Genomic DNA, 14,765 nt, shown 5'->3' on the forward strand with positions numbered 1-14,765 from the left:
AAAAGCATTTCAGTATGAAAGGATATCTGAGCAATATTTTTGTATCTTTTTATTTTAATCTTTAATAACATAATGGGATAAAGTTTTTTGAGTGGAAGTTGTTTTTTTTTTTTTTTTTTTGCTTTTTTTTTGTTTTTGTTTTTTTGGGTCCGGTAGTGGGGCCTGAACTCTGGGTCTGGGTGCTGTCCCTCAGCTCTTCAGCTCAAGGCTAGCACTCTACCACTTGAGCCACAGCGCCACTTCCGGCTTTTTTTCTTTTTGCTTATGTGGTGCTGAGGAATCAAACTCAGGGCCTCATGCATAGAAGGCAAGTGCTCTACCACTGAGCCACCTCCCCAACCCCAAATGGAAGTTCTTGATATTGATGCTAAATAGATTTTCCTTGGCACGTTTTCTGGAATTAATAGCAAGTCAGCTATTGTTTCAAAAAAATAAGTAGAATTTTTGTAGTAGAATGCCTGTACTTGATTTCATTAAGATTTATCAACTGAAGACCAATACCAGTGGCTCACACCTATAATTCTAGCTACTTAGAAGTAGGATTATGTTTTGAGCCATCAGGGGAGAAAAACTCACAAAACTGTTCCATCTTAACAGAGAAAGGTAAGTGTGGTGGTGCATACTCAGCTACCATTGGAATGCATAAACAGATGGATAGTGGTACACACCAGACTGAGGAAAGAGGGAAACTAAAATATAAAAATATAAAATAAAACCAGAACAAAAAAAGGCTGGAGGTGTGGCTCAAGCAGGAGAGGATCTGTTTAGCAAGGGTAAAATCTGGAGTTCAAATATAGTATGGCCAAAATACAAAACAAAACAAACTGACATGAGTAGTATAACTAATAAATAATGAGAGTTAGGAACATTTTTTAAAATTGGTATGATTAAAGAGGATTTAAAGAAGTATACATTAGTGCTATTTAATGATAAATATTACAAATGTGTGAGGCTTCTAAAACTGAAATGTGTGCCTGAAATATTTATTTAAAATGAAATTTGAAATCATTGCCTATCTGACACACAATATGGGGGGAAAATGTAGCCAGGCACTGGTGGTTCATACCTGTAATCTTTAGCTATTCAGGAGGCTGAGATCTGAAGATCCCAGTTTGAAGCCAGCCCAGGCAGGAAAGTCTGTATGACTCTTATCTAATAAACTACTCAGAAAAAAGCTGGAAGGGGTACTGTGGCTCAAATGGTAGAGCATTAGCCTTGAACACAAAGAGGCTCAGGGCAGTGCCCAGGCCCTGAGTTCAAGCCCCAGGACTGGCCAAAAAAAAAAAATCCAAAAAACAAAAAACTTAGCTGCCAGTGTTAAACATCCTCCATTATTTAAACAAAGTGTGTTTAGTTTGTAGCTAGAAAGGACAATATTCTTTGTGGCTTAAAACCATGTAATGTCTTTGTTTGAAAGACATTTTAAATGGGTACATGGTTTGGTGTATTTCTGCTTCTACTTTTACAACATCACATGAATGTGATACAAGTACAACTGAACTTCAGTGGGTTCTTAAACCACCCCCCCCCCATCCCTTTTCTCTATCTGCTTTGCTCAATTGCCAGAGGGTTTTGTTATATCCATTTCTTACTTGGGCTCCAGTAAGCATCAAATACATACAGTAACTAGTATTCACATGCTTTAATGCTACAATAATGGTGGGAATGATAGTAGCTACATGTATTTTGGTCTTTCTTAGAGTCCAAAGCCTGTGTTCTTTTTTTTTGGGGGGGGGGGTCTGGTCATGGGGCCTGAGCTCTGGGCCTGGGCACTGTCCCTCAGCTCCTCAGCTCAAGGCTAGCACTCTACCACTTGAGCCACAGCACCACTTCCGGCTTTTTTCTTTTTGCTTATGTGGTGCTGAGGAATTGAACCCAGGGCCTCAGGCATGCAAGGCAAGCGCCTTAACCACTGAGCCACCTTCCCAGCCCAAAGCCTGTGTTCTTAACCACAGCAAGACTTCAACTTAAAAGACCTTAAATCTTCTAATTCAAGTCAAATTAAATTAAGTGTTTTAAGTCACAACTATTTATTTATTTATTTATTTATAATTTGGTGGCTCTAAACAACATTTATCCTCTTATGATTCTGGAGAATAGAAGTTTAAAATCAGGTTATAAGCTGGGCATAATTTCCTCAGAAGACTCTAGAAGGGAATCTGTTTCTTGTCTTTTCCAGCTTCTGGTGGATCAAGATGTTCTTTGGCTTATTCCACCTCACTCCAATCATACCTCTAGTCAAACTGCCTCTTTTTTCCTTTGTCTTCTATGTCTGAGTTACAACTTTCTGATTAATGGACTAAAATATAGAAAACACGGGGGTGGAGGGGAGAATGGAATGTTTTATACTCAAGGATAATTAAATCAAATGATACGGAACTGTGCCTTTTATTTAGTACCAAAATTCATATCAATGGACATTGTAAGCCTCTAAATATATTTTTTTAAATTTTTTTATTGTAAAGATACTATACAGAGGGTTACAGTTACATGAGTGAGGTAATGAGTACACTTCCTCTTGAACATTGTTACCCCCTCCATTGTTTTCCCCCTACCATCCCCTCCCTCCCTCCCTTCCCCAAGGTTCTTTTTTTTTTTTTTGATTGTGATTAAGTGATTACTTAATTTCCGGTAATTCACAGTATTGTGGAATAATGATGCTCGTTTAAAGTCACAAGTTCATTCTAGCTTTCCTGGAGCAAATTGTCTATCACAGTCTGTAATATATAATGGTGATGTTATATACCATATATGTGATCAGCAGCATGGGGATATTTGGTAGTGGTTCAACCAGATGAGTGGGAGTTCTTTGTTTCTTAAGTCCTGTTAGTTTTGTCATATCACCTAACATTTTGGATTTATCATCCACTTATCAGGGAGACCATGTACTGTCTCTTCGTTCTTGGCTTACCTCGCTCAACATGATTCCTTCTAGCTCCATCCATTTCCCTGCAAATGCCATTATTTTGTCATTTCTAATGGCTGCATAATATTCCATTGTGTATAGATACCACAATTTTTGGATCCATTCATCTGTGGTGGGGCATCTAGGTTGTTTCCATATCCTTGCTATTGCGAACAGTGCTGCAATAAACATGGAGGTGCACGTGTCCTTGTATATTGGTTCCTGTTGTTCAGGGTAGATGCCTAGGAGTGGTATGACTGGGTCGTAAGGGAGGTCAATCTTTAGCTTTCTGAGGACCCTCCAGACTGCTTTCCAAAGTGGTTGTATAAGTGTACATTCCCACCAGCAGTGTAATAGGGGTCCTCTTTCTCCGCATCCCCTCTAGCATTTGTCCTTGGCTGACTTTAGGATGTGGGCCACCTGACAGTTAAGGTGGTATCTCAGGGTTGTCTTTATTTGCATTTCCATTCATATCAATGGACATTGTAAGCCTCTAAATATATTTTTTTAAAAAAACCTTTTTGTACTTTGAAACTGGCTTCACGCAGGCTCTATTTTTTTGTTAGTTTTTTTTTTCTTCTTCTTGTTGGTCATGGGGCTTGAACTCCGGGCCTGGATGCTGTCCTTCAGCTCTTCAGCTCAAAGCAAGTGCTCTACCACTTGAGCCACAGTGCCACTTCCAGTTTTCTGGTGGTTTACTGGAGATAAGAGTCTCTTGGACTTTTCTGCCCTGGATGGCTTTGAACCTCAGATCTCAGCCTTCTGTGCTGCTAGGCTTACAGGCATGAGCCATTGGCATGTGACCTGGCTCTAGACTACTTGAAGATGATTATTAGGTTGAGAATAAGGGGAATCTTTGTGTTTAGTCACAGGTATTTCCTGTGTTTTGACTAAATCAGACCATCCTACCATTCCTACAATATATGACATCCTCAGGATTATTTTTATTATACCATGTTTTCTTTTCCATAAAACAAAAATAATGGCTGAGAGAAGACTCAAGACATGCATGGTTTCAACCAGTTGCCTACCTTTTAGCTGTACTATAATTTTGGCACATGTGTTTGCCAATAAAAGCTTGATAATTCTCCCTTTTCCTTTTTTCTCTGTTACTTCCTTTTATCCCTCTTGGGAGAGCACCTGGAACAATTTTTAGACTCTGAAAATTTCAGATTATAGTTATTCTTATAGTTTATGTGACAGAAAAATTTTGGTGAACTTCACTTCATAATTTGTATTATTCTAGCAATGAATTCAGATATAGAACACAAATACAAATGTAAAATGTGATTGAAAAAGTTTCTTCTATGTATTTTATTTTATGCCAGTATCAGGACTTAAACTCAGGGCTTCTCTTCTTTTTTCCATTCCTGGATGGCACTTTATTATTTAAGCTATGCCTCTATTCTGACTTTTGTTAATTGAAGATAGTGTCCTGAATTTTTCTGTGTAGTCTAACTTCCAGCTAAGACTATCATACTAGCCTCTCAGAAGAGCAGCCATAAGATAAGAAATAGCAAGAGTCTTAAAAAGTTATTTTTATTAGTATATATTAATGCATATAATGTGCTTTGATCATATTCACTTCCTCTGTCTTTTTTTATCATTCATCTCTCCAGGTCTTCCTTTAAAATTTTTCTTGCAGTTTTTAAAAATAGGATTCATTGTTTTTACATGTGTTACTGAAATGAGTCCCTTCCCATAGCTTAGTCCACTCCTTCCCTTCTCTACAGCTTAGCATGCTCCCTTCATAGGTGACACCAGCCTATGTAGTAAAGGCAGTAAATAATCAACTTCCAATCCCATTTACCTTGGGATGGCACTTCTCTGGGGCAGGTACAACAAGAGGCAACAAGAGCTGCTTAGAGTGACCTTTTGTCTGAACAAATGGCAGGACCCTTATCTACCATTTGGATAACAGCCATAAATCCTAGTCTGACATGATGAAGCCCTTGACCCACATGTCCACACCAGGGTCTCTGCCTCCCTTCTTCTAGCCCCTCTTAAAACCACCTAGGTTATATAAGGTCACCCCAGACTATAGCTGATGATGCTTCTCATTTCTCCCTTGTGAGAAGTAGTCTTGCTGGTCCCCTTTCCCAGCAATAAACCTTTCTTTGTTCTCTGTACCAGGATATCTGCATGGTTCTCTGGCAGTCTAGTTATTTTATTTGAGATAACAACATGTACATACAATATACTGCCATCATATTCTCTTCTACTGCTCCTTTTCCCCTTTCCACCAACTTCCTTCAGTATTTCCCATAAAATAAAGTCTAGATGGCTAATTAATATATAACTACAATCTGATACATAAAATATTAAAATAACTTTAATGTTGAAATACTACCTGTAGAAAAATTTCAGAAAGTAAAAATCAAATCTTCATTTTTAATGATGGTACTTTTATAGCAGCTTCTTCAACTTCTTTTGATATATCTACTCCAAGAGGACATCTGTATCATAAATTTAAAAAGTGACATTATTTCAATACTTGCTTCATATCCATCTACCACATGTTCTGTACACTATTTGCTTAGTTTTGATAATGTATGAATCTAATATATAATTCATCCTGTGTTAATAGTTCCTATTAGTTCCTACATATATACAGTTATATTGATTTTCAAATTAAGATAATAAAAATCATCTTATTAATAAGAAATCTAAATTTTGAGATTTTTTGAAAGAATTCTATTCTCAAGTCTGTAAATTAGTAAATTAAAAACTTAAATGTAGTTCAGTCAGTGGTAGAGCACTTGCCTAAGCACTGAACCACGTATTCAGTCTCTAGTGAAAAACACACACACACACACACACACACACACACACACACACACACACACAACCATAAGTCCATAAGTGAAACAAAAATGATGAAGGATGTCTTTTTTTTTTTTTTAAATAAAACTAAAGGGGGGCTGGGAAGGTGGCTCAGTGGTAGAGCGCTTGCCTTGCATGCCTGAGGCCCTGGGTTCGATTCCTCAGCACCACATAAGCAAAATGAAAAAAGCCGGAAGTGGCGCTATGGCTCAAGTGGTAGAACGCTAGCCTTGAGCTGAAGAGCTGAGGGACAGCGCCCAGGCCCAGAGTTCAGGCCCCACGACCGGACCCAAAAAAAAAAAAAAAAAAAAAATAAATAAATAAATAAAACTAAAGGGGAAAAACCATTTTGTCACACAGTTTAGGTCAAACTTTCATCCATTTACATTTTAGAAATTCTCCAGGTTTCTGTGAAGTCTTCTTTCCTTTCCAACCTTCCTTTGTGTATTATTGTTCTGGAATGGTCTAGCTCCTACCCTCCTTTTTATGATCTTCTTCAACACACAGGAGATTCTTTCAAACACTAACTTAACTCTGTTCTTTCACAATCATATTAAAGTTTGTGATTAACATAGCACAACTGCCTCATTATGGACTAAAACATATCAATATCAGATAAAACAATGTTTAAATAGAATTATGTCAGATTATAAAAGGTAAGCCCTTTACTATTACAGAATTAACTGAGAGCAGACCTTCATAGCAAATTTTAAAATGATACTATTGAAACTTTGATTTGAGAGAGGAAATAAGGCTTGTAGTAAACAGCTATCTTCTGGCCAGTGCTCAGCTACTCTTGTAAGAGCATAATCACAGGCCAATATTACATCTGAATGCTTTCTGTGAGTTGCCAATATTACATCCGAATGCTTTCTGTGAGTTTTCAGCTGGTTTTGAAACCTATTTGATACTGCAAAAGTTCAGGCCATGGTGATTATGTCAAAATTACACCTCTAAGTCATTTCTTAATTCTTAACTTTTTCTCAAAAATATTTAACTGGCTTCATGAAAAAAATGTAACTCTCCTTCAACTACCATCAGAATATCAAAGAAATCCTCATGTGAAAGCAAAATCCAGGCTTTGCTTCTGAAATGTAACTTGTATAGAAATAGTAGCACTTACTTTGGTTCATAGCGGATGCCATCTGTGTCATGTAAAATGCCCAAGCCAACACGTAATCTTTCAATACCATTCCTAAACAAAAATTGTTAAAATCAATATCCTAAAGATTGATAGGAAAATGACTTAGTATGGTGAAATGTAAGTACTATTTACATCATTAGAGCAAAGAATACATATGTCCTGTGGCTTACCATGCAATCATAATTCCATTATCAGTGCACAGTCTGGGAGGAGGGCACAACAATGTACATTGTGTTGCATTTGCTACAATTTCCAAAGCTCTTCGGATATATAAGTTACTTGCAACACCTCCAGATACAACCTGAAGCAATCGAGAAGACCAAAATTCACAACTATTACATATATATAGATATGTAATATATATTATATATAATATATAGTGTAATATATTATATATATGTATACATAAACCCAAGCTATTAACTATGACTGGAGAAAATGTCAGCTTTAAACAATAAACTATCACACTTTGGGGTTGGGAATGATAAAGTGATATGTCTACGTAATAAAAATGTGGAGATTGACAAAAAAAACCACTAGCAATTTTGATATCAACATATAAACAATTTTTATTAGAATATTTACTTAATTGCAAGTATGTTAATGATATTTTAGACCCTGACCACTTTTTTCATTCTACTAGATTCTTCAAAAAGTTAAAATTCATTATTTTCTTTCACAATCATTTAAACTTTTCTTGTGGTTGGTCATGGGGCTTGAACTCAGGGCCAAGGCACTGTCCCTGAGCTTTTGCACTTAAGACTAGTGCTCTACCACTTTGAGCCAAGCTCCACTTCCATTTTCTGGTGGTTAATTGGAGATAAGAGTTCTATGGATTTTTCTGCCTGGGCTAGCTTTGAACCATGATCCTTAGATCTCAGTAGCTGAGTAGCTAGGATTACAGGTATGAGCCACCAGTGCCCAGCCATTTAAACATTTTTTACTTCATCAAAATAATAAAGCTAGGTTATATTAAATAAAATGATTATATCAAGAATTTTAAGAATATTTAAAGGGATTTTAATAAAGGTTCAAAGATACCAGTTTTCTAGAAATATAGAACGGAATTACTGTACTTGATTACTTATATAAATATTTTTAGTTGAAAGAGGAGTGACCCTGGTGGTTTTGTTACCCAGGCTACCATATCTGTACTACAAATGGTTGTCTTTTCTACTATATTTACTTAAACATAAGATAAAATTCTTGGGAAAAAGTAAGGAACTGTAAAGTGTACTGTCAGTATATTAGATGACAAAACTTACTACTACTGCATTACTGTGAGGTAACAAGTCTCTTTGCTTGCAAAAGAGAATAGCACGATGTGTTCTTTTTGCAACGTGGCATGCTGTTGTGTGCTGGACTGCAGCAGCAATGTCTGCAGCCGAAGACAGGATTTGTCCCTTCTCAATACCTACAGAAATGATTAGGTATTTTTAGGCAAAATCCAGGATTATCTGCCCAACTTTACCAATTAGATATATACCTTCTTCTTAAAGGAAAACATCCCAGTATATTAAGGTTAAAAAAATGTATATTTATGTATGTACCTTCTTCTTTTTCCTTTTGCATTATTATTTTATCAATAATATGTTGAAGCCCCGAGAAAGAAAAATCACAGTTTTTAGCATGTTGCATAGGTGGATTGATATCAAAATGAAATCTATTTCCTTGTTTAGCCAAATGTTCTATAGCCTTCCCACCACTCATGATGGAACATTCTGGATGTCTGATTAAAGAAAGTCTCCTTGCTACCTACCAAAAACAAAAACATATGTATTACTTAATTAGTTAAAATTACACATTTTGAAATAGTAATATGCAAAAGACAAAAGAAAACTACTCTAAAAATACGGAATGAGTAAAATATACTAGGACTGGACATGGTAATACATACCTGTAATCTCAGTTACTTAAGAGGCAGAGATCACAAGCACTGTGGGTTGTCAGTAGCACTCTAACCCAAAAAATCCCCAATGTGTATGGTACAACTTAATCACAGAATTGGTATGTTAATTTTTACATATCCTTTCATTTTAATTTTTTCAGTATGCTATAGCTTACAAAGCATTTTTCACAAACATTAAACTACAATAATGACTGCAGCTGCAAGCTCTTTTTGCCTTTACATGTAGATATAAAACTTGCTATTAGTATGGCTAAGAGTTAAAAAATTATGTACTAGCTTTAAAATATTTTATTATTACTATTTTTGGGACAAGGTCTTCCTATATAGTATGGGGAGACCTTAAAAATAGATCTTCCTACCTCAGACTCCAGAATGCTTGGACTATAGATAGGCATCACCATACCCTTTTTGTGTTTTTCAGTATATAATATCACTAAAATACTTTGATGAACACATCTATTATTTAATTGATGCATTATAATAGAAAAGAATGAAATTAATTACCTTGTCAAGCATGTCACCAGGTGCTATGTCCAGAGACTTTCCAAGAAGCAGAAAATCTGAAACTCCACGGACTAATGCCAACAGACAGTGACCTCCAGAAATCAAAAGAACTAGAAAAGGAAACTCTACTTTGTTAGTCAATCTAATTGTAAGTGCATGAGCCTCCATATGATGAATGGGAATGAACGGTTTTTTGAACTGTTTTACCAGCTGTACACTAAATGATAAGCCTACTCCTAAGCTTAAAGCAAGTCCTGGTTTTATGGTTGTTGCAATCGCTGAGAGTTCCCTTGGAGAGATTCTACTGGCAGAAAGAGCTTCTTGTACTATCCGTTCAATATTTTCTCTGTGAAGCTGTTGAGCTACTGGAGGAATAATCCCACCTGTTCTGAAAGGAACAAAAAGACAGCTTTCATAATAATGTTGGAAAAGAAAGAAAAATGATGCAGTTATAGCTGATATGGTTCTACATCAATCATCATATAGCAGAAAATATTAGTAACACACATGTTCAATTCATGTGCTTTATAAAGCAACACACTATAGTAGGAACTTACTACATAGTGATTAGAGAAAAATGTTTCTGACTCAACTGTTCAACAAAATTCCCAGACTTGTCACTAAAACAACCTTTTAACCATTCTAAAGAAATCATGAGGAAAGGAAAGACAGGATAAAATTATGTTTAAACATACTGAAGAAGTTAAACACAATCATATTAAACACAATAAAGAAGTCTGCATGGGAAGGACAGGATATAATATTTTAGGAAAATTATGTGCTTTACACACTGAGAAATTTAAAATATTTCAAAATTATTTGTGCAAACTGACTCAAACTGTGTGATATGAAATGGAAAGAGGACAAAGCTTTGAAAATAGTAATAAGTTAATTGGACACAGAATCATGAGGGACCAAGGCATCAAAGATGATTCAGATATTCAGATAAGATGGAACAGATAAGAAATAGAAACAGAAACATGAAAAAAAGTTTCTGAAGAATTGATTTTTAAACACATTGCACTTAAGGTATTACCAGGATAATGGATAGCTCACAATCCTAAAATAAAGTTTGAATATTCAGTGTTGGGATGATAGTTTTGGTCCATGTAAAATAAAAGAGTTACTCCCAATAACAAAAAGTAAAAAGTTCAGAGGGAAATTTGTTAGCAAGAAAAATATCTGACTGATATACAATCTAAGGCAGCATGATAAGACAAGCAAACAAAAATCACTGAATTACAATTGGAGTGAGCTTATGTTCAGTTTTGGTAAAGACATCAGCAAAGGCTAGTATCATACAATGAGAAGCCTTAAAATCCAGGATGAGGTGTTGTGGCTTTCTATATCAGCTGCTAGCTGCTTTTACACAAAGAGATAATAAAGTTCCTAAAATTTAACTTGTATATGTGACAAATGATTTCAGAAGGAATGGTTTCATCTAACTCTTTCAAAATAAGGTAGGAATTATATAATAATGTCTACTTACTTTAAATGAACTTCAGTCTGGGAATGTATTGCTTCTCCTAAGACTTTTCCACTTTCATCTACCACAGCAGCTGCTGTATCATCACAGCTAGTTTCAATTCCCAGTACCAGTTTATGAAGAAATTGTGGTCCAGGATGAAAATTAAAAGTTCTTAAAAATCCATAAACTTTCCTTTTTGATGGTTTGGAAAAAACTCCAGCTGTCTTATTCAGTATGAGCATGCTTCCTACTGTATAGATAATTTCTAGAAAATAGTGACAGAGAGAAAAGCTATTATTTGGAACTGATATTAGCAATTAATCCATTAATTAAGCAAAATAATGCTTTTTTTTTTACTATATTGTCCTATAGAATTTAGTACAGTTTGTAAAGATGATGATAAAGTTCATAATGCCCTAGCAGTCTGTGTATATGAGTATTAATCTGTATATAATAGAAGTATTAACGAATGTAAGGCTTTTAAAGATAGAAAAAAGAAGTGTGATAGAAAAAAAAAATGGCAGTTCTGGTGTTTAAACTCAGAGCCTATGATTGCTAGAAAGGTAATCTACAACTTTAAGCCAGGCCCCCAATCCTTTTTGCTTTGTTTTTCAAATAAGGTCTCCTGTTTATCTTAGGTAGTTGGATGACATATGTGTACCACCACTGGAACTTTTATTGGTTGAAATGGTGTCTTGAAACATTTTGCCCTGCCCTGGCAAGATTAGAATAGCACTCCTCTCATTCTCTGTCTCCAGAGTAAATAGGATTACGGGTATATTCCACTAGCATGGTTATTTGTTTATTTATTTAGTCAGTTGTGGGACCTGAACCCAAGGCCTGGGTGCCACAGCATCACTTCCAAGGTTTTTTTGTTTGTATTTTTAAGTAACCCCAAACCAAAACTCTAAAACACTCCAATTTTGTTCCAGTACACAGCTTGAACTCAGGAATTGCATTCTTGCTTGGCTTTTTCTTCAAAGCTAGTGCTCTACCACTTGAGCCACTTTATCTATTTCTTGCTTTTCCGTTGTTGTTTGGAAATGAGAATCTCAGGGATTTTCCTGATCAGGCTGGCTTTCAACCTTGATCCTCAGATCTCAGCTTCCTGAGATATTACAGGTATGAGCTGCTGATTCCCAATTTCAAAAAATCTTTTTGAGCATTGACACTGGCACAGTAAAACTCCACACCTGAACAACTATGTCTGTGTTAACTTAAGCAAATACAAAATATATAATTTTATAAAAATATAATTTTATAAAAATATAAAATTATTTCCTGGCTATATGTTAAGGAGCATATGAAACATATATGAGTTTCATGTTTAGATGTGGATCCCATCCCAAAGCTATTTCACATATGCCAATGCTTTTTTTCTTTTTTGGGGGGGGGGGGGGTCTGCTCGTGGGGCCTGAACTCTGGGCCTAGGCGCTGTCCCTCAGCTCTTCAGCTCAAGGCTATCGCTCTACCACTTTAGGCACAGCACCATTTCCGGCTTTTTTCTTTTTGCTTATGTAGGGCTGAGGAATCAAACCCAGGGCCTCAGGCATGCAAGGCAAGCGCTCTACCACTGAGCCACCTTCCCAGCCCCATGCCAATGCTTTTTTAAAAAAAATCTTTGGAAACCAAAATGAAGACAAACTGTGGTATTTTTTTTATAAAGGCAATTCCTAATAAAATGTTAACATCCTTTAAATAACAATTATTTAGAACATACATGCACACCAGTCAGTATATGGTTTTCTAGTTTAGAAACAATCATCGCATAAAATTAACCTAAAGGAACACATCTTGACTAAAATGACTAACACTTTTTTTTTCACTACAGAATGACATTTTTAAATTTCTGCCTGGAAGAAGTCACTTTTATTTAAAATCAAAAGAAGACAAACCTGCTACATATGCAGGAATTAGTTCTCTCTCGCGCTCTCAGTCTTTGCCTTTCAACCTCATTAATGAAATGTGTTCTGAAGTCCTCAGGTCTCAGAGGAACTTCCTAGGGAGGGCTAACACATTTTATTCTGAGTTAAATTTACACTTTTGCCAGGTAACCATAATTTCCGTCCCCAATCCTCTTTAGCCTACAGCTAAAACACTAGTATTTTTACAATGTAAAGCAAGTCCCTTCCTTACCAAAGGAAAATCGGGGGTTCAGATCAAAATAAGGATGGAAGATGTGGCTCCGCGTTAGAACGCTTGCTTAGGAAGTGAAAAGCCTGGGATTCGATGCCCAGCATCGGAAAAATGAAGCAAGGCAGTGAAGACTATTGTAATGGGAAAGAAGCCATGCAGGGATGAGAAGCCGTCTGGAGAAGCTGAGACGGCCGGGAATTAGACCTGGCAAGGGCAAGGCTGCTTCCAAACGAACCGGGTGACCAGAGCAGGGGTTTCTGTCTGACCCGAGGGGAGGGACTCGGGCTGGACCCGTATCCCCAGATGTGGGTAAGCATTCGCGGAGTCAGCGATGAGCAACCTCACCCACCGTCCTGGAGAACCAAGTGACCCCCGTGCCCTCTCCCAGCACCGCCATAGGAGCCCCCGCAGCGCGCGAGCCGGGACGGCGCCCGGAAGTGACGCCACAGCCCGGGCCAGCGTGCCTGCCTTCGTCGCGCTGGCCGCTCCTGCTCCGCTAGGCGGCGCTCGGTAGGCAGAGCTAACTTTCGTCTCGCACTTTGTGCGTGTGCTCTCACTACTCCCGGACCCGCAGGAAGCCAGGCTCCGATGTCACTCGGTCTCACTAACACCATTTTCCGGGCTCTGCCGCATTCTAAGTTTTTCTGCCTTTGGATTCTTCACTCTGAGAAGAGGGTGAGGTACAGTCATTTCGTTTTGGGGGAACTAACGCTCAATAGAGATGGTGGCGCGGACATACCTAATGCAGTACTTTCAGCTGGACGTGGAGAGTAGGATGTTGGTACTTCTAGGCCAACAGTGGAAAATCATTACTGTTCTCCCAATTCATGTTGAGTGAAACGTCTGCGGCTGACTTAATTTTTTAATCTAAAAATAGGCAAGCAAGTGGGAGTGGTAATTTTTAACAGGGTATATTTTTGTATTGGATTATATATAGCTCCCGCTTACTACATATGCATGCAACCACATGTAGTTATGGACTCACTTTCTTGCACCTTTTTCAGTCTTTTTCTGGCTTGGATTATGAGCTTCTTACCATTTCTCTGAATGGATTTCTCCTCAGTCTTCTCCCTTGCTAAACTTTAGGGTTTTAGTAAGCAAAGACTTCACAAGCAAGGTTGGATAGGACTAGCTCATCTGTGCCTTGCAGAGTATGAAGCTCAGGGTATGTAACTTAAAAATAGAGCTCAAGACAGATAAAAACAACTAGATGCACAATTACCTCAGTTGGAATGATTGCTTTTCAACGTTTTTCATTTATATGTAACAATATGACTGAAGTGGCATTTATCTGCTAAACACTGGTAGAACATTAAATGAAATCCCCATGATGAGTGGTTGGTTTCTGTCCTCACTTCATAACCAACGGGGCCACAGGGGTTGGGTGATTTACAAGTCTCACATCTCCTAAAATGGTTCAGACTGGCCATCTGGCTCTGAACTCTTTTTTAACTTCCAGGAGACAGAATAACTCACTTTTCTGGTGGCCAATTGTTGACTGCTAGAATAAAAGGAAAAAGAAAACTCAAGAGCTAAAGATTATGAAAACCTAGTCATCCTGTTCGATTAGGTAAGATAATTCCTTCTGTTTTACAGCATTGCATGTTGAAGATGTCAGATTTTAGTCACCACAAGTAATTCAGTGACATATGGCTATCAAAAGAGCTAAAGTGCATGTACTCATAAATTGAAATTGTTAATTTGAAATCCTTTTGTACAATGACCTTAAAATAGTAAAAAATAAATTATACTAAAAAGTTAAAATGCTAGTAGAGTGTATTAAGGAAAAAAAGCACCCATAAAAGAAGTGTTACTGTATATCTTATCACCAGTAAATTTCAGCTCTAAAAAAATAGTATATAGTGAAATTGGAAGT

The 14,765-nt window shown here is 37.0% G+C and overlaps 2 protein-coding genes across 11 annotated transcripts in view; one reads left to right on the top strand and one right to left on the bottom strand.

Annotated features, from left to right (window-relative positions):
• Positions 1–2,583: 2,583 nt before the first annotated feature.
• Positions 2,584–13,310, bottom strand: Osgepl1 (O-sialoglycoprotein endopeptidase like 1). 9 transcript variants are annotated; one of them, XM_069995634.1, is made up of 9 exons: positions 13,125–13,303; positions 10,775–11,018; positions 9,286–9,673; positions 8,423–8,627; positions 8,138–8,286; positions 7,043–7,173; positions 6,852–6,923; positions 5,256–5,361; positions 2,584–4,045 (listed from the first exon to the last, which is right to left on the bottom strand). In XM_069995634.1, the coding sequence occupies exons 1-8, from the start codon at positions 13,204–13,206 to the stop codon at positions 5,283–5,285; spliced, it is 1,350 nt and encodes a 449-aa protein (XP_069851735.1). In that variant the 5' UTR covers positions 13,207–13,303; the 3' UTR covers positions 2,584–4,045; positions 5,256–5,282. The 9 variants fall into 9 exon arrangements, with proteins under 9 accessions (XP_069851735.1, XP_069851734.1, XP_069851740.1 ...); XM_069995633.1 differs by having other exon boundaries at positions 2,584–4,064; XM_069995639.1 differs by adding an exon at positions 12,649–12,762 and having other exon boundaries at positions 2,584–5,361; positions 13,239–13,295.
• Positions 13,311–13,549: 239 nt separating this feature from the next.
• Positions 13,550–14,765, top strand: part of Pms1 (PMS1 homolog 1, mismatch repair system component) — a 100,070-nt gene continuing 98,854 nt past the window's right edge. Inside the window, exons 1-2 of one of the 2 annotated variants that reach the window (XM_069995643.1) lie at positions 13,555–13,569; positions 14,349–14,459. The gene's annotated coding sequence lies outside the window, so the exon portion shown is untranslated. Of the gene's footprint in view, positions 13,570–14,348; positions 14,460–14,765 lie in introns of both variants that reach the window. The other variant, XM_069995645.1, reaches the window with a different exon arrangement.

Source organism: Dipodomys merriami, unplaced genomic scaffold (genome assembly GCF_024711535.1).
Source record: "Dipodomys merriami isolate MVZ:Mamm:240054 unplaced genomic scaffold, mDipMer1.0.p SCAF_49, whole genome shotgun sequence".
NCBI lineage: Eukaryota > Metazoa > Chordata > Mammalia > Rodentia > Heteromyidae > Dipodomys > Dipodomys merriami.